The sequence below is a fragment of the Wolffia australiana genome, chromosome 1 (assembly GCF_029677425.1).
Source record: "Wolffia australiana isolate 7733 chromosome 1, ASM2967742v1".
Classification (NCBI taxonomy): domain Eukaryota; kingdom Viridiplantae; phylum Streptophyta; class Magnoliopsida; order Alismatales; family Araceae; genus Wolffia; species Wolffia australiana.
Window position 1 is genome coordinate 13,145,377 of NC_135835.1, and position 18,745 is coordinate 13,164,121.

An 18,745-nucleotide genomic window follows, 5' to 3' on the forward strand; every position below is an offset into this window, starting at 1 on the left:
ACGGGTGGAGGACCGCGAATCCTTCTACCCCTTCTACTACCCAAAATGCCCAGAGTCCTACACTTACCGTTCCCCACCGCAAGAAAGTTCCTTCTTTTTTCATTTTACCGCAATAATAAGAAATGGGTACCGAGTCCCGAGTCCTGACCCTCTATAAATACTATTCAAGATAGTATATCATAAAAACTCTAATCGAAAGACTTACTTTACGGACGAGGAAGCAGATGATTCCATTAGCCTTCTCTCCGCCGCCATGGCCGCGGCGGCTGCCGGCGGCAGCCGCTGGGAGCTTTCTTCAGTTGGAAGCTCGTCGGCGCCGTCCGCGGTGTGCTTGCTGGGCATGGGTTTAAGAAGGGTCTCGATGTCTTTCAGCGTGAAGGCCGGCTGATCCTGACCCTTGGATCTGTTGAGGATCACGGCGCTCGGGTTCTTGCTTCTGGGTTTCAAGTTGTATATGCTCTCCTCTACCGTGCCGCTTATCTGTGTCAGGAGGAAAAAAGGGTCAGCTCGAACGGCGAATGATATGATCGATTGGGGCCATCAAACACAAAAATAAGCCGACGAGCACGATCAAAACTCCAAATTATAGAACGGATCATTCGTTCTAAGCGACTTCTGGATTCCTAGCGATTAGTATTTTGGTGGGGAATTACCATGAATCGGTGAACGAAGGTTTTCTTGTCCTGGCCGATTCGGTGGACTCGATTAATGGCCTGGGCCTCAGCTGCCGGGTTTAGAAGCGGTTCTACGAGGATAACGTGCTGAGCTTCTAAAATGTTCAGCCCGTTGGCCCCGTGCTGGATGAGTAAGAGGAGAACTCGGACCGCATTGATCCCGCTTTGATATCCTTTGAATTGTGCGATGGCGGCTTCAGCCTTCCTGCGTTTTGAAAGATTGATTTCGTAATATACTACCAGGGAAATGGTTAAAATTCAAATCTTGGATTCAGTATGGAAGTGGGATTACCTGCCGCCCTTCATGCGCACATAGTTGGTGTGGTTCTCTTGGAGTGCGTGTTCAAGAAGGTTGAGGACATCATTCCAGCTGGAGAAGACGAGAACTTTTGCACCCTCGTCGCCGGAGAGTATCCACAGGATCCGCCTCATGATTGCTTCAATCTAGATGTTTTTACGATGATTGTTCGGCATAAGAATTAAAAGAATAAATGCAACTTTCATCAACTATCCACGATTATGTGGGCCGCACCTTGGTTCCGTAAGACCCTTCAACCTTGATTGAACTTTCGCTGGCCCTTTCAGCCTGAGATGTTCCCGGAACCTTTGAATTGTGGGCTTTGCTCCGTGTATCATCGACGTATGCAATGTTTTCCGCATCGGTATGCTGACGACATGTAGGGCACATGACCCATTCCTTTGAGGACTTGAACGTCAGAAACAGTGGACGCTCGGTCAACTCAAGGCAACCTGAGGCAAGATTGAAGGAAGATGAGGGTATCAAAATTTTATCAGGGGAAAGATATATGAACTAGTAAGGAAAGAAAATGTCTTCTCTAGTAAATTATAATGACATAGTTTCTTTCATCCCTCGAAAAGGACTGGGCCTTTTGACTGATGATTTTGCACTAGAGAGCAAGAGGCCTCACATTTGCAGCAAGTAGCGTGCCCGCATTGGAATACCATCTTCTTATTCGTTAATTCTTCATGGCAAACGGGGCAAAGATGATCGTCCTCTTTACTCAGTTGTGTTGTTCTTTCTTTGAGATAGTTTCCAGAGGTAAAAGAATTTTGATCACCATGGGTCTCAGGCAAAGGATTAGTCTCACCGTGACCTTCACTTTTTGGCATTGCTAACCCCTGAAAAGGAATATAAGTAAATCTCACCGCCAAATGCTGAGAATAAGTGGTAGGAATGAGTGAAAAGATACTTCAAAGTTATCTAAGGTTTTGGGTCCATATCAAACATGAAACATTGAAAAGAAATGGCATCCACAAATAACGGTACAAATTTTCTTTTTGAACATAAAAAGGGACAGTCACGACTGATGACGAGTAGTCTTGGATTGTACCGTTTTTTAATATTAAAATGGTACAAATTTTCTTTTTGAACACCAAAATCGCCGGAGAGTAGTCGAGGGCTAGGCTTGGTTGGGAGGATGCCAACCTCCGAACTACGGAAGAGAGGGTCACGACTGAAGACGAGAAGGGAGAGAAAACGAGAGGGAGGGAGGGGAAGCTTACGGTGTGGATTCCTTCCCAGGCTGCCTCTAGAGAGGTCTTTAAATAGGAGACGCTGTGGGTTGGGCCTGTTCTTGCGTAATGGGCCCAGATCAGGCCTTCCTCCAAACATCTACCCCTGCTGGATCATATCATTATGCAGCCATATGACCCAAAGTGCTGCCAGTACTCACCCGCCTTCTTCCATCCTCCTACATCCCATGCTCTGGTTTGAACACCAGAAAGCCTCATCAGAATTCACATCCACTGTTGATATCTCTTGGCTGGTCCAAATCGTGCAAGCAAAAGGGCACTCGAAAAATAGGTACTGGCAGTCTTCTTCTCCTCTTCAGCATAACACACATGCCAACAATGCATGTGGGTATAGTTTTTTGTGCAAAAAGCCGGGGTCCCTTGTCTTCTCCGGAACTGAAGCTAGGCAAAAATATGTAACTTCAGCAGGATGTTTTGCTGTCATATTAGCCTACATGCCTGGACGATTCTCGAGTCCTCTTGCCCCTTTTGGATCCTCGTGTAAGCCTTTGACTGAAAAAGACCCGTTGACCCTTGGCCATCCATCTCCTTCCTTGCACCTTGGGCTTAACTGAGCTAGGGACTGCTGCATGTCCATTAATTCTGCTACCCTTTGGTCCGAGAGCGCACCAACTAAGATCGGGTTCCACGATCTCAGCATTTTAGAGAAGACCAGAGCCCTTACCCTTCAGAGCTTGGTTCCCAAGAGTTACTGGGGAGAAGATGCAATGTTTTCAGTCTACATGACTAACCGTTCACCCTCTCCAACACTCCAGGGTAAAACACCCCAGGAGATTGCAACAGCTTCCTATCCTAATATTAGGTTCCACCCTAATCTGGAACTTCGCATCTTTGGTGTGAATGCTACATGTTATACTCATACTAGACCAAAAATTTGGCTCAACAAGCCATTGTGTGCGTATTCATTGGGTATTCAAATACTCAGAAGGGGTATAAGTGCTGTCATCCTCCTACGAGATGTCTTCTTGTCTCGAAAGATGTCATATTCAATGAACAAAAACTCTATTTTGGCCAGGCACAGGTCAAAGACAGTACCAGTTTTCCTGGCCCGCCATCTCCTTTCAGTACTTATCTACCATTAAATCTACCCAGTGAGGGACAGCTAAGTTCTGTTCCCCCAACAACTCCTAAACCAACTCGCCAAACAGATAATACTTCATTGTGTGTCCATGAGTCACACCCCTAAGACAAGCAGGTACCCCAATCTACTAGAGTAATCCCTTATCCTTGTTACTCCGCCCCTCAAAAGGCAAAGGTCAATACCTGCTGTACAGCAACCAAGACCTCCACCTTCGATAGGATCAACCACTGCCAATGACAAGCCTATGTCTCAATAAGATACTAGTCCTTGTCCACTGAGTGATATGCTCAAGTATCAAAACGTCACTCCAGCTCATAGAGTGATATGCTTCATGGACCTTCAACAACTCATCCCCAAGTCCGTCCATGAAGCTGTCACTCTACCTCATTGGTGAACAGCTATGGATATAGAAATGGACGTGCTTCATTCAAATCAGACTTGGGGACTAACTTCCTTACCCGTCCAGAAGCATGCTATCAGCTGTAGCTGGGTTTGCAATGTGAAGTACAGAGTAGATAATCAACTAGATTGTTACAAGGCAAGGTTGGTTTGCCACAAGGATATACGCGACAGTATGGTATTGACTATCATGAAACATTTGTACTGGTGGCCAAAATGGATTTTATCAAAGTCCTTATCTCCTTTGTGGTGTGTCATCTTTGGGAACCAACTCAATATGATGCAAAAAATGTGTTTTTAATTGGAGATTTCAAGGAAGAAGTCAATACTACTTTCCATGCCCCCTCCCGGATACGAATTTCCATCCGCACAAGTCTGTCCCCTTAAGAAGGCACGGTACAGGTTGAAGCAGTCTCCTCATGCACGATTTGCATGCTTTATACAGGTCATGACTGATCTGGTCTATCGTCAATATGATGGTGGCCATACTCTATTCTATCAACATAACACCTCTGGGAAGATTAATCTTCTCATTGTCTTTGTTGATAACATCATTATTACAGGAAATGATTCTCATGGAATCTCTCTCTTAAGTAAGCATCTTAAGGACACCTATGACATTAACAGCCTGGGGTACTTACTTATTTCTTGGGCATTGAGGTGGTCCATTCCTCTTGCGGTATCACTTTATGACCTCTTGAATGACAACAGGTGCCTACAATGTCAACCTGTATCTACTCCTATGGAAGTCAATCTGAAGCTCACTCATGCCTCTGACGAGCATGATACAGATCTCCTAGGCTATCATCGACTTGGGGGCAAGTTTATATACCTTGCTCATACCCGACCTGATATTTCTTACACAGTTAAGGTTCTGTTAAGACCCCGATCCAGACTTACCAATGCCAGCAGGGGCCCAGAAGACCCCCTGTCTTTTTGGCCCACAAAAGGGGGGCCGAACAGGCCCAAACCCAAGAAGGGTCATGACTCACGGAACCCCGTGAGTCATAAGGGAAGGGGGGGCCGATGAAGTAGGCAGGCAGAAAAACCCTAGTAAGACTCTCCCCTCCTACACGCCCTTTTCTCTCTCGCTCTCCTTCTCGCTTCCTTAACCCGTCCCCTTCCTTGCCCTCTCCACGTGCTCCAGGCGGACATATCGACAACGAGACTTCCGCTCCCTCCCTCTCTCTTGGGCGTCCTCCTCCCTAGCCATGCCCTACCCTATCTTTCCCGTTTTTCGAACTTCAGTCCTTCCCTACTGTTCACGGAGAATACTTGTTGCAAGTTTGGAATTCTATTGAATATCGGGTGAGTGTACAAGGAGCCTATCAGGTTCTTAGAAAATTTATGAGACATCCTAAAGTATCTCATTTTTCAGGCTGTGTACTTCGCTATCTGAAAGGGACCATTTGCCTCGGGCTCACCTTCTGGAGAGGTAATCCTCGTATTCTTGAAGACTATACTGACGCTGACTTTGCAGGATTACAGGTTGATCACAAATTCACTTCTGGATACTGTTCCCTCATCTGTGAGGATGTCATCACTGGGCACAGCAAGAAACAAAAAGAAGTCTCTCTCTCCAGTACTGAAGGCGAATTCCGCACCGTAGTCAAAGGCATCTGTGAAAATCTAAGGATTCGGAATCACCTCCATGAATTGGAGCTCCCTCTCAATAAACCAGCTACACTCCTCTGCGACAATCAATCTGCTACTTCACTTGGACATGATCCCGTCCAACATGAACAAACCATGCAATAAGCCTTCATTGTCATTTTCATGTTTTATTTACTGTTTTCGTTATCTGTAAATGTGGACCCCATATATAATGGGCCCACTGACTTATTAATTCGCTAGCGCACTCTGATATGGGCTCGGCCCATTTATTTGTAAATCCCTGGTTTTAAACTAGAGAAACCCTAAGAGTTAAACAAGGAAATTTTTTGTTGTGTTTTATTCCCGAGCTGACTGGCGGCTAGGTCAAATGCCGACCAACCATGGAACCAGCTAACATGGTATTAGAGCTGGGTGCGGAGAGCTCATTGTTGGGGGAAAACACTACCAGATTTATCTCCTCTCGATCCTGATGGAAGCAACTCGCTATTCCAAGGAATCAGAAAAGTTTTTTTTTAAGATTCTCTGGGCTTCGGTAATGGCAACAGAGATGGCGAAGGTGAGTTCGAGCGATTCTGTATCACTCCAAGATCGCGAGAATGTGGTGCAACACACATTTCCAAGTGTTCTTGAACCCCTCAAATATGATGGGTTGAATGCACTCCATTGGGGTGAGTACGTGGAGATTATCCTGGAAGGAAGACCTCTGTTTGACCATCTGTTCATCACTTGAGACCCTGGCAGTGCGAGGTACAAAGGATGGAAGCAGGATGATGCCCTAGTCCGAGCTTGGCTCCTTGGGAGCATGCTTGGAAATGAGTGTAAAAACTTCCTTCTCCTGAAGACAGCCAAAGCAATCTGGGATCATGCACACCAAGGCAGTTCAAAGGGAAGGAATTGGAGAATATACAGCCTAATTACTAGGGCTGCCAATGTGGTTCAAGGGGACAAGACGGTCACTGTATACGTCAATGAACTACAAGCTATCTGGCGGGAGATTGATTACTACAGGCCTATCAAGGACCCTGAGTCAGACGAATGGCCATACACAAAGAAGGATAGACTCTACCAATTTTTGTTGGGCCTTAATGCTGCGTATGAAAGTATGCGGAGTCAATTGCTGAATCGTGAAATCGTACCTGACCTAGTGATGTAGCCCAGAAGCCCATTTTCTGGGGCCCATTAGCAAGTTGTGGCCCAAGAAGGAGATTCTTCTAGAACTGACAGGATATGCAGAAATATACCTAGAACCCCTCAAAATCCTCTGACAGGATTTTCTTTGACAAAATCTTCTGACAGGATTTTCCCTGACAAGATCTTTTGACAGGATTATCTCCAACATGATTTTCTCTAACAATATCTTCTGACAGAATCCTCTGCCAGATTCTTCTTCTGCCAGGATCTCTGCTCTAACTTGTCAGATCTGCATATCTTCTGTTTTGTCCCATCAGGATCTTCTTGAGCCACACAAATATCTCCTAACAGCTTCTATAGGCCCAGAAAGTGCAGGATATCTCTGCTCAGGCCTGGCAGGCTGCTTATCCTCTGTTTTAGCTTGTCAGAATTATTTTTTTAATGTTTCGACTTATCTTGTCATTGGTACAGTCATTATGGACGACCCTGCACTTGTTGTGGCCTATATAAGACCTCCATGTACCCCTCAATAGGGATCATTGAAATCTATTGTCTTGTTGAAACTGTTGTTTCTCCCCTCTGAGTATTCTCTTTGTTAGAGAGTGCTTCTGTGCTTGTGAATTCAAGTACAACCCCTAGTGGATTCAAGGGCTGGAGAAGCTAGTTCTGTGGATTCAGGACTTAGCTCCTTCCAAGTAGAGCAAGGCTTGTGGATTCAAGTCCTGTTCCTACGCTTTTCGTATACTAAGACTGCGTCACCTAGAGGAAGTCATCAGACTGGCGAGAGAAGAAGAAGAAAGGCTGGGTGTGATGGCTGAATTGGGCCATGGCGAAAGTGCCACTGGGTTGATGGCGAAGGCGGCGCCACAGGAGTCTCAGAGATCTCAGATAGTTCAAGGGGATCAGAGAAGTCAGAATTGGAAGCCACAGCCTCAGATACAGTCACAGCCTCAATCACGGGAGGGCATCTTCTGCAAATATTGCAAGAAGCGAAATCACAATATTGAACAATGCTGGAAATGGCATAATCGACCTCCTTGCCAAGGTCAGGCTAATGCAGTAACAGTCCAAAGTAGTGCTCAAGAAGGCCATGAAACAGTTGCCCCTGAAGAATCCAAAATGCTGCCCAGGAACACGGGGGAAGAGATATTGTGCTGAGAGAGGAGGTGGAAAGACTCAAGTCCCTAGTTGGATCTGCCTCCATGACCAGATCAGGTGATAATCATATTTCTACTGTTTTTCAAACGTCCATTCTAGGAATGAATTGGATCATTGACTCAAGAGCGACAGATCATATGACCCCTGATCGCTCCAAATTTTATTCCTATGCTTGCTGCGAGAATCAGAGAAAAGTGATTACTGCTGGAGGAGAAATTCTCCAAGTCGCAGGCATTGGTACAGTGCACATTAAAGAATTGGGAATGCTTAAAGATGTCCTTCATGTGCCTATGGTAACGGCACAACTGATTTCTCCACAACGACTAATCAAAGATATTAATTGCTGAATCATCTTGAGATCTGATGGATGTTTTGTGTTTGACAAGGTACTAAATATGAAGATTGGATCAATTAAAGAGAAGAATGGGTTCCTCCAGCTGGATGATGGCTTGCGAAAAGTGATGATGGTGGCAGGAGCAGCTGCGTTTGGAAGACTGGAGCAGCTGAAGATGATGCATGCTCATTTCGGGCACCCCTCTTTTGTTATTTTAAGAAAAATGTTCCCTACATTTGTTGAACACCTGGATTTGTTTAAAGTTGTTTCTGACTCATGTCATTTGAGGAAGCACAAACGTGCATCATTTAAAAATACTAGTGAGAGGAGCTCACGGCCATTCACCTTGATTCACACTAATGTATGGGGGCCATGTAGAACCCCATCCATCTCAGGAAAAAGATGGTTTATTGTCTTGGTTCATGACTGCACCAGAAGTATGTGGTACACTTGTTCAAAAATAAGACAGAGGTACCTGACATCATTCAGGGGTTCTGCCACACGGTGAAGAACCAATATGGAGTTGTCATAAAGAAATTTCGGTCAGACAATGCTAAGGATTTTTATAATCAAGAACTGTCAAAATTCTTTTTCAATCAGGGCATAGTCCAAGAATCATCATGTATGAACAACCCACAGAAAAATGGGGTAGCAGAGAGAAAGATAGGCCATGCGGTTGATACCACAAGGACGCTGCTTATTCATGCACATGCGCCACAATACTTATGGGCAGAAGCCCACCTTTCAGCTGCCTATCTGATCAATCGATTACCATCCAGAACACTGAATTACCGGAGCCCAATAGAGCTGATGTCAACCTTCTACCCTGACCGAAGGACCAAGAATGAATTGCCAATGAAAATTTTCGGATGTGAGGCATTTGCTCATGTACACTATCCAGGGAGCAAACTCAATCCAAGGGCAGAAAAGTGTGTATTTGTTGGATATTCCTCAACTCAAAAAGGCTACAGAAGCTTTCTCCCTGGTCAGAGGAAGATCATTGTTTCTGGTGATGTGACTTTTAGTGAGCAGCAGATGTTCTATGCTGAGTCAACTGAGATAGTTCATGATAATTCGACACAATGCAGAGGAGATCCTGAGTGGCAGTTGCGGGAAGAGACTGCCATCAAGAGAGAATTACCAGTGGAAGAGCATGAACAGATCAGAGATATTGAGGATCAGAATGAGTCACGGCTAGAGGAATTCAAGCAACAGGAAGCCCTGACATGAGACAGGAAAAAAGGGAAGAGGAGACTAGTGCAAGACACCAAGAAGATCCAATGCAAGAGGAGGAAGACTTGAGTTGGCCAGTGGCGTTGAGAAAAGGAAAGAGAACCTGCACTGAGCATCCAAAATATCCTATATGCAATGTAGCTAGCGACAAAAGGCTCTCGTCAGAATATCACACCTTCCTTGCCAAGCTGGACGAGGTGAGTGTGCCACGTACTATGGAAGAAGCTGTGAAGGACCCTAAGTGGAAGTCAGCTATGGATGCAGAGATGGAGGCCCTCAGTAACAATGAACCCCGGGAGCTAGTACCACTCCCACAGGGCAGGAAGCGTGTAGGATGTAAGTGGGTCTACACCATAAAGTACAATTCAGATGGCTCACTGGAGAGGTATAAGGCTAGACTTGTAGCCAAAGGATACAGTCAGTCGTATGGCATTGACTATACAGAGACCTTTGCACCAGTGGCGAAACTCAACACTGTGCGGACACTAATTGCACTGGCAGCAAACTCAGGGTGGGGTCTGAATTAGTATGATGTCAAGAATGCCTTCCTGCATGGAGATCTAGAAGAAGAGATATACATGCAACCACCAATGGGATATTATTCTCCTGAGTTTGGTAATAGAGTCTGTCGGCTGAAGAAGACACTCTACAGACTGAAACAATCACCACGTGCCTGGTTTGGAAAATTTTCATTGGCCATGAAAACTATGGGGTACACTCAGAGTAACTGGGATCACACTTTATTTGTCAGACACTCTCATTCAGGGGGGTCGTGGAATTGTTGGTTTATGTAGACGATATCATAATCACTGGAAGTGATGAAAAAGCTATTCAGGAATTGAGTAACCAGTCATCACAGTTATTTGCCATCAAAGCCTTGGGTCCCTTGAGATACTTCTTGGGAATTGAAGTAGCTTACTCGAGGGAGGGTATATTCATCTGTCAATGAAAATATATACTGGACCTTCTAAAGGATACTGGAATGCTGGACTCCAATCCCGCATGTACCCCAATTGACTCAAACCTGAAGCTTGGATCATGTGAGGATAACAGTCGAGTCAGCAAGGAACAATATCAAAGATTAGTTGGTAGACTTATCTACTTGAACCATACCAGACCAGATATAGCCTTTGCCATTGGAGTATTGAGTCAATTCATGCATGATCCAAGGGAAAGACATTGGCAAGTTGCTCATAGAGTGCTAGCCTATCTTAAAGGAACAGCTGGGTTTGGTTTACTATTCGGAGCAAACAGTGATTATTCTGTAAAGATCTAGACTGATGCCGATTATGCAAGGTCAGCAGTGGATCGGAGATCAACATCTGGATACTGTTCCTTCATCGGTAAAAACTTAATTACCTGGCGAAGTAAAAAGCAGGACGTTGTAGCTAGATCTAGAGCAGAAACAGAGTTCAGGTCTGTTGCCAAAGGAATATGTGAAGCGTTGTGGATAAAAGGAGTTCTGGAAGACTTAGGTTTCTCTCAAGACACTCCAATCACCTTATACTGTGACAGCAAGTCTGCAATTGACATTGCACATGTGGAGGTTGACAGACACTTTATTAGAGAGAAAATTGACTCCAGAATTTTCCAGATGAAGTATGTTCCATCATCAGATCAAATACTTGATATTTTGACCAAAGGTCTTCCAAGCAGCAACTTCCAGCAAATGACATCCAAGCTGGGCATTGATAGCATTTATGCATCAGCTTGAGGAGGGGTGTCATCAGAAGACTAACTGCACATATATTTTCATGTTTTATTTACTGTTTTGGTTATCTGTAAATGGACCCCATATATAAGGGGCCCACTAACGTATTAATCCGCTAGCGCACTCTGATATGGACTCGGCCCATTTATTTGTAAATCTCTGGTTTTAAACCAGAGAAACCCTAAGAGTTAAACAAGCAAGTTTTTTGTTGTGTTTTCTTCCTGAGCTGACTGGCGGCAAGGTCAAATGCCGACCAACCATGGAACCAGCTAACAATAGGTGTCCTCCAAAAACGCATGATCCTAGACGCATCGGCATCGTGTCCCATGTGCGTCCCAGGAGAGGAAGACTGCTCTCACCTGGTTTTATAGTGTTCTTTTCAGCAGGCAATTGGGAGATCACAGAAGCTCATTGGGCTGGATGTGACATCTGTCAAAGCATGCTGGAGATCTCTCTGGGGGGTTTGCATGTAGAGACGCGCGGGGAGAGGGAGAATCATCATGGTGCTCTGGACGATATGGCTGCGCCCCAATGAGGTGGTCTTTAAGGAAAGGGCCGACTACATGATGTGGAGAATTGTATATCATACTGATTCAGTAGGAAGTGAAGGATGCAAAAGAGGCCAGGCTGGTCGATCATGTATTGCCGCGATCATATATATTATTATTAATTTTGGGTTTATCACCGATTTTGAGTGATCTTCTCCTTTTCCTTCGAAAGCAAATCAAATAAGGATGAGGGATGAGGACATTCACAAGGTCTTTTCTAAGCTAGACCTTATTATGAATGCCCCCAATACATCCCAATAGCTCATGAATCATTTATTTCAGCCCTTACTGACAATCTTATATGTTAATTTTTTTACGACATGCCCATGTGATCCAGCAGCAGACACATCTACATCAGGCACTTCCAATTCTACAGAAAATTCTCTGTATGTTAATTTCAGAAACACTTTTTTTGTTATTGGATTTCAAAAAATTGGGTAACAACAGATAAGGGGAAGATTGAAGCTATGAAATGGCCTACACTGACAAACCTTAAGCAGTTTTGACGATTTCTTTGGCCAAAAGGTTACTACATGCCTTCTCTAAAGGATTATGCATCCAAGTAGTGCCCCCTTATTGCACTATTGGAAAAAGGCACAATTCACGAGGCAGAGACCTCTCAAATTTCCTTACAACTCTCAAGGAAGCCATGATGACGACGCGGGTGCTCAGATTTCCAGATTTTTGTCAACCTTTTATAATAAAAACAAAACCACTTCTCTCTGGCAAGACAGCTGTGAAGACAGATCTCAGGGTCTCAAGCTCATTAGGGTGACACAGAAGCATTGGCTAGTTCACCCCAATCTGTGATTCCTGGATTGGACTGGTGTGGTGATCATGCTGACAAAACAACGAGGACAGGGGCAAAACAGTTGCGTGGACAAGATGATGGCACAAGTGAAAGCAGGTAGCATCCTCAATTCTTCAGGCCCTAATGCCTCTGCTACCAAGTATAAAATGAAATAAAATAGTCATTCAATGAAAGAAGATTGAGGAAGCTATATGTACATGGTGTACAATGGTAAAAGTTAAGAGAAGACAAGGAGATAGGCCTGATGTGTCCAGGCCCATTCACGAATAACATGTAACAGTTTCAATGTGGAAAACATCAGCAAAAAAATATGACAGAAAAAGACAGGGAATAAATACAACCCATACCTTCAAGTAGCAAAGCTGCCCTTTAATACGTTCCAACAACGACAAGGATAAAAATTTATCGCTAGAAAACTGCATGCTAGACAGAAGTAATTGATCTCGGCTTAGAACGTTAATAGAGGTAGGCTCGTCATCAGTCTCCCTGAGGCGAAGCCTTGATGTGGACATTTTTATTTCATCGTGAGCACTCAATACTTGAGCTTGAGCAGTGGACAAGGACCTTGCATGGGCGAATTCCTTGCGCATTGCCTACGAAATACATTCATGTCAGCAGATAAATACATCAAATGAATATCAGAAACAAGAATGAGAAAAGTGTCAACCACAAATTGATGCAGTGGTTAAATGTTTCATATGAACAGGAAAAATGATTCAAAAAACAAAATGTTCGAATAGTGAAATGAATCAAGTCTGAAAGAAGATGTCACAACCTCCAACCCATGAAGTGACAAGCTTCCCGATACATAACGCTTATTTTCCAAGGGTTCCCAAAGAAGGAAAAGAAAGATTAACCAATAGAGCCTCGCGCACCATCGTGTCGCACGTGTGAAAACTATAAATAAGGAAGATCAGGACACAGCAGGGGATATTCATTACTTTCTTCAAGAAATGGTTACAGAGAGCAACATAGGGCAGGTGAGTGGGATCGAGCCAGCTCTTCCAGAAGGGAAGATCTCAACAAGAGATCTGGAATCATCTTCCATCGTTCTTATCTCACGTTTTACCTCTCTTACTGTGCTGTTCTTGATATTCTCTAGAGACATTGGATTTTTATATCTTGCAGGATTTCCTTGATCCCATCTCGTATCATCTTTTGATTTTTGAAGCGTCCTCAAATTCTGCTTGTATCACTTCCACATTATTATTAAAGCGCTCTCGTTTTGGTCCTTTATATCACGAGTGGGCATGCAAGAAATGGGGCCGATGAATTGTGTCTACACATGGAGAAGTACGAGGGGACCTAATACTCTCTCCCGTTTGGACAGGTTTCTATGCTCAGTGGAGTTATTGGAGGAATACCCGTTGGCCAATGTGCGTGCACTCCCCAGACCGTTGTCGGATCACACCCAATTATATGGCAGAATAATGTCGTCCAATACAGACCCACATACTTCAAGATGGATAAATCGTGGTTGCGGGAGAAAGGGTTCAGAGAAGAAGTGATGTCATGGTGGTCATCTCAACCCAGCCAGGGCACAGCCACAGTGCAATTGGCCACCAAACTGGCAGGCTTGCGCCTTCATCTATTAGAATTCAAGAAAAATATCCGAGAAGAACGTCACCGCTGTAGAGATGAAGCCCTGACTTGAGTTCAGCAGATAGATGCCCTGGAAGATATATGGGGCTTAACTGATATGGAGCACACAGAGAGAAAAAACTGCAGAGGGATAGTTGAAGACGAAGACAAGAAACTAGAGCTTGACTGGAGGCAGCGATCTCGCCAACTATGGCTTAAGTATGGGGACGCCAATACTCGATTTTTTCATTTAAAGGCAAATGGAAGACGGCGCTCAAATCAAATACTCCGGGTGAAAGTGTGGGCGCAAGAATTTGTCGGGACACAGGTGATTGGAGAAGCGCTAGCAAACCATTTCAGAGAAGTGACTAGAAGAGGGGCTCGGAACCAGTGGAGATGGAGCCGTAGAAGTGCATCCAAGTTAACATAAGTCCAACAAGATGAGATGGTGAAGCCATTCCTTGTGGAAGAAGTGAGGAAGGCAATCAAGGGCTTGAATGAAGAGGGTGCACCGGGCCCCGATGGATTCCCAGTATTCTTCTTCAGCGAATTTTGGGAGGTGGTCGGATCAGAGGTGATGAGTACATTGGAAGAATTCCAACGTGGTAATTATGGCTTGGAGAGACTAAACCGATCATATTTATTTCTGCTGCCCAAGCGCTCTGGTGCCATCAACGTGGGGGACTTTAGGCCCATTGCACTCTCAAATTCCATATATCTTATCATCGCCAAGGTGCTGGCGAACCGGCTAAGGGTGGTAATTGGAGACCTGATCGGACCTTTCCGATCAGCTTTCATCCCAGGTAGACAACTGGTGGACAGTGCGGTGGTGGCGGGGGAGATCGTATCCGCATGGAAGGCAAAGAAGAGTAAGGGTTTCATATGGAAAGTTGACTCTGCAAAAGCATATGACTCGCTTGACTGGAGATTCCTATGGTCTGTTATGCGCATACGTGGGTTCCCCGATGAGTGGGTGACCTGGGTGAAACGGTGTGTTACGTCTCACTCATTCTCGATACTGGTCAATGGTCGAACTGAGGGCGGATGGATCCGACCACAATGGCCACCTGCACAGTCAAAGCCTGCGAGCAAGGCCTTTTGAAAGGCTTTCAAACAGCGAGCTACCCCGAGGGCATCCCGCTTCTGCAATATGCGGATGATACCACGTTTTTCATTGAAGGCTTGATGACAGAAGCTCGTATTCTATCAGCATTACTCGATCTGTTTGCAGACTTCTCAGGACTACAACTTAATTGAGCTAAGTCCACATTCGTGGGATTCGGACTTACTGCAGAGGAAGAGACACAGTGTGCCAGAGCTTTAGGCACACCTTGAGGATCGCTCCCGATGTGTTACTTGGGTCTCCCATTAACAGGGCCGCGTATTCTAGCAGCTGAATGGCATTCGGTGGTGGAGAAAGTAGAAAGGAGGGTAGAAGGATGGCAGCGCAAAGTACTTCCAAAAGGGGGACGACTGGTGCTTCTACGGTCGGTGCTGTATGCGATCCCGATGTTCGACTTATCGGTATTTAAAATACTAGCAGGAGTGGTGAATCGTCCAAAGAGGGAGATGAGACGGTTCTTCTGAGGAGGCACCGGAGAGGAAGAACAAAAGGGGGTGCCGCTAGTAGCGTGGGAGATTCTATGCAGACATGTAAAGCACGGAGGGCTGGGGATCCTTTACCTGGAATCAATGAATTTGGCACTGTTGACCTAGTGGGTGGAACGGATTGCGACTTCAGCGGAGGGGCTGCTTTCAACGTCTTGAGAGACAGATATGGCTCCGAGATAGATTGGGAGAGACGCTGGGCTAGAGTTAGAGGAGAGTCACCTTTCTAGAGCGGTCTGCATCAAGCCATACCTCGCATTTGCGACTTCTTTGAGCCCAGATTGGGAGATGGGCCATCATTTCATTTTTGGACTGACAATTGGTCCAATCACGGCCACATGAATTTGAGGTTCCCAAGGCTATTTGCGCTAGCGAAGAATCCAGGGGCCATAGTCAAGGAATGTTGGGACGAGGCTTAAGTCCCTATGCTGACAGAAGCTTTATCAGAGTCAACGTTTGAGGAGCTGATGGGGCTGCAAGAGTAACTTCTACCTTTCAGACCGGTAGTTGATTCCGATGACAGTTGGATATGGCGGGGTCGTCCTTCTCGGTGAAAGATGCATATTTGAAAATCCGAGGAACAGCTAGGGACGACGAGACGACCAGTAAGGCCTGCCATATGTTGATGACACACAAAGTCCCCCTTAAAGCACGGCTCTTCAGCTGGTTGTTGAGGCGTCGAAGGCTGGTCACACGAGTCTATCGACGGAAATGGACCCCTGCGACTCCCATTGGCTGCCCTATGTGTGATAGGGGAGAGGAAAATTGCTCCCACTTGTTCTTCACATGTCAGTTTGCACAGGGCGTTTGGGCATCGCAGCATTTACCGGGGATGGATATCTCCTCGGACAAGGCCTTTTTGGGCTTCAGTTTCTGACGGGAGTCACGGAAGCCGACTTGATTGAGGCCGCTTGCTCGGTGCTCTAGATGATATGGATACATCGAAACGAGGTAGTGTTTAACGGAAGTGTGGCTTCAGTAGAGAATGCCGATCATGATGTAGAGGCGTTGAAGTTGTTTTGGAGTGGAGGGAGAGGATAGCCTATTTTGAGTTTGATTGTACATTGTTTGTACACAATCTTTATCGTTAATGATAGCAAGTAGGCCACCGGTTCCGGGTGGTTTTCTTTATTGTTCAAAAAAAAAAATTAAATCGCTCTCGTCAACAGTAACAGAGAAAAAAGATCATCAAAAGACATGATCATAATTTAGACTCAAAAGTCACAAATATAAACAGAGGCAATGAATCCATTGTAGCACATCTTCATGATATCTGACATGTTATTTTCATGGGCGTACTGCCGACATGCCAATAAGAGAGATCTGTGAATCGTGTCGCACGTGGGGAGCTCCCTCACACATTTGAAGGAGTCACAAAATAAAAGGGAAGCCGGAGAGAAGATGAGACATCTTGTTTCAAAAAGTCAATTACTGCTTCAGGCAGCTGCAGCTGAGGCTGGAGCACAGGAGGCACCCGCAGCAAGAGGGAAGGAGCCTCCTTCAATCTGTATCTTCATATCATTCTTTTACGTTATTCTCTCCGTCCTGTCAGTTTCCCAGCTTTGATCTGAACTCTATTCCGAGAAACATTGGAATTCCAGACATACATCTATCAAGAACATACTATATTGGCAAATGCCAATAAGAGAGCTCAGTGAAATTTATAGCAGAAATTCTCAGTTAGATATCACGAAAGTATCAATATCACATATTTTAGAAAGAATGAGAATGTCATTGCTTAAACATTTTTTTCTGGGATTGATTGTGTTGAGAAATTTGAGTTAAAAGTCCAGAGAAATAAGCCCAAGCCAGAGGAGAAGGCCCAAATCCACGAAGCCACCTTTCGGGCCTACTAGGAGACAGTGGGGCCCGCCACAAAAAGGCTAACGGCTAGTTTTAAAACTAGCCATTAACTAGCCGTTGGGCCACTGCCCAACGGCTTCTATAAAGTTTGATGAAAACACTATTTTTGTACCTCTTTTTACTTTATGAAATAAAAATTTTTCTTCTCTTCTGCACTTCAACAATTCTCCACAAATTGTCATGGTATCAGAGCCAACCAAGTGATTTCTGAAGCCTTGTATCTGCATCAAGGTCATCCCACAGGAGGACTCATTTCACTCTAAAGGTTAGACATTTTTATTGATTATTTACAAGTTCAATGGCCAAGATTACGTCTGAAGAAGTAATGCCATCATCGGAGAGTCAGATGCCTCTTACCGATAGATGGATTACTACACTCCCAATTATGGCAAAAAGCAATATCTTCAATGGCAGAAACCTATTATTGTGGGAGAGGACAATCCAAGCTGCTTTAAAGCCCAGGAAGCTGGTACATCATCTTACAGAAAATTGTCCACTAGAGACTCATCCAAACTATCCAAGATGGGTAGTAGAGGAAGAGTATGTATTTGGATGGATGCTTGACTCTATCTCTGCAGAACAACTAGTTCAGTATTCTTCTTATGGAACGGCCAGAACTTTATGGGAAGCTATTCATCGGAACCATTCCAAGAAGAATGATAGCGCTAAGATTATTGATCTTATTGTACGATGCTACACTCTCAAGCAAGGAGAAATGGATGTACTGACTTCAATAAATTGAGAGATATTCACAATGAATTGGATCATTGTAGACCTCCCTTTACAGATCCAGTTGCAAGGGTACACGAGGCGACAAATAGATTGTGTCAGTTCCTACAAGGACTTCGGCCAGAATTTGAGACAGTCAGGAGTCAACTCTACAACAGAGAGGATGAGCCTACAAGAATTCGATGAAGCTATGTCTAAAGTTATGCAAGAAGAAAGCAGACTCAACTCAGTAAGAGGAGCCATTGAAAGTACAGCACATGTAGCAAGAGCTCAGAATCAACAAAAAAATGAGTCTGAAAGAATAAACAAAGAAGACCTTGTGTGCAACTACTGTAAGAAGAAGGGGCATATCAAGGACAAGTGCTGGAAACTTCATGGCAAGCCACCTCATATTGCTCGAGCTCATCTGATGATGCAACAAGGGGAAGCTGGAGAAGGCCAGAAATCCCTTGGCAGTCTTCCTTCAGTCCGAGACTTCCAGAAGATGATGCAAGAATTGCAAAATATAAAATCATTTATTAACTCTGGAACCATCATTGGATCAACATCTCTGGCTAACTCTGGTGAGGAAGATCTAAACTGTTAGTGTGGACTTCTTCCCTATTATGTACTCTCTCTCCTACTTACTCTCCTAGGGTATAAATACCCTCTATGTACCCCTTTGGGTCCTTATGTCATTATCTTCTTCCTCCTTCAATCTAGGATCTTCTCCTCTC

The 18,745-nt window shown here is 44.7% G+C and overlaps 1 protein-coding gene across 6 annotated transcripts in view; it reads right to left on the reverse strand.

The window, feature by feature from the left end:
* Window positions 1-79: 79 nt before the first annotated feature.
* The window catches only part of LOC144707423 (RING-finger, DEAD-like helicase, PHD and SNF2 domain-containing protein), a 42,578-nt gene continuing 23,912 nt past the window's right edge, over window positions 80-18,745 (reverse strand). For all 6 annotated transcript variants that reach the window (XM_078580523.1, XM_078580526.1, XM_078580535.1 and 3 more), the window contains 6 exons: window positions 12,596-12,841; window positions 1,604-1,814; window positions 1,207-1,424; window positions 967-1,118; window positions 654-879; window positions 80-480 (listed from right to left, as the gene is read on the reverse strand). In XM_078580523.1, the coding sequence (XP_078436649.1) occupies window positions 202-480; window positions 654-879; window positions 967-1,118; window positions 1,207-1,424; window positions 1,604-1,814; window positions 12,596-12,841 (1,332 nt within the window). In that variant the 3' untranslated portion in view covers window positions 80-201. The remainder of the gene's footprint in view (window positions 481-653; window positions 880-966; window positions 1,119-1,206; window positions 1,425-1,603; window positions 1,815-12,595; window positions 12,842-18,745) is intronic.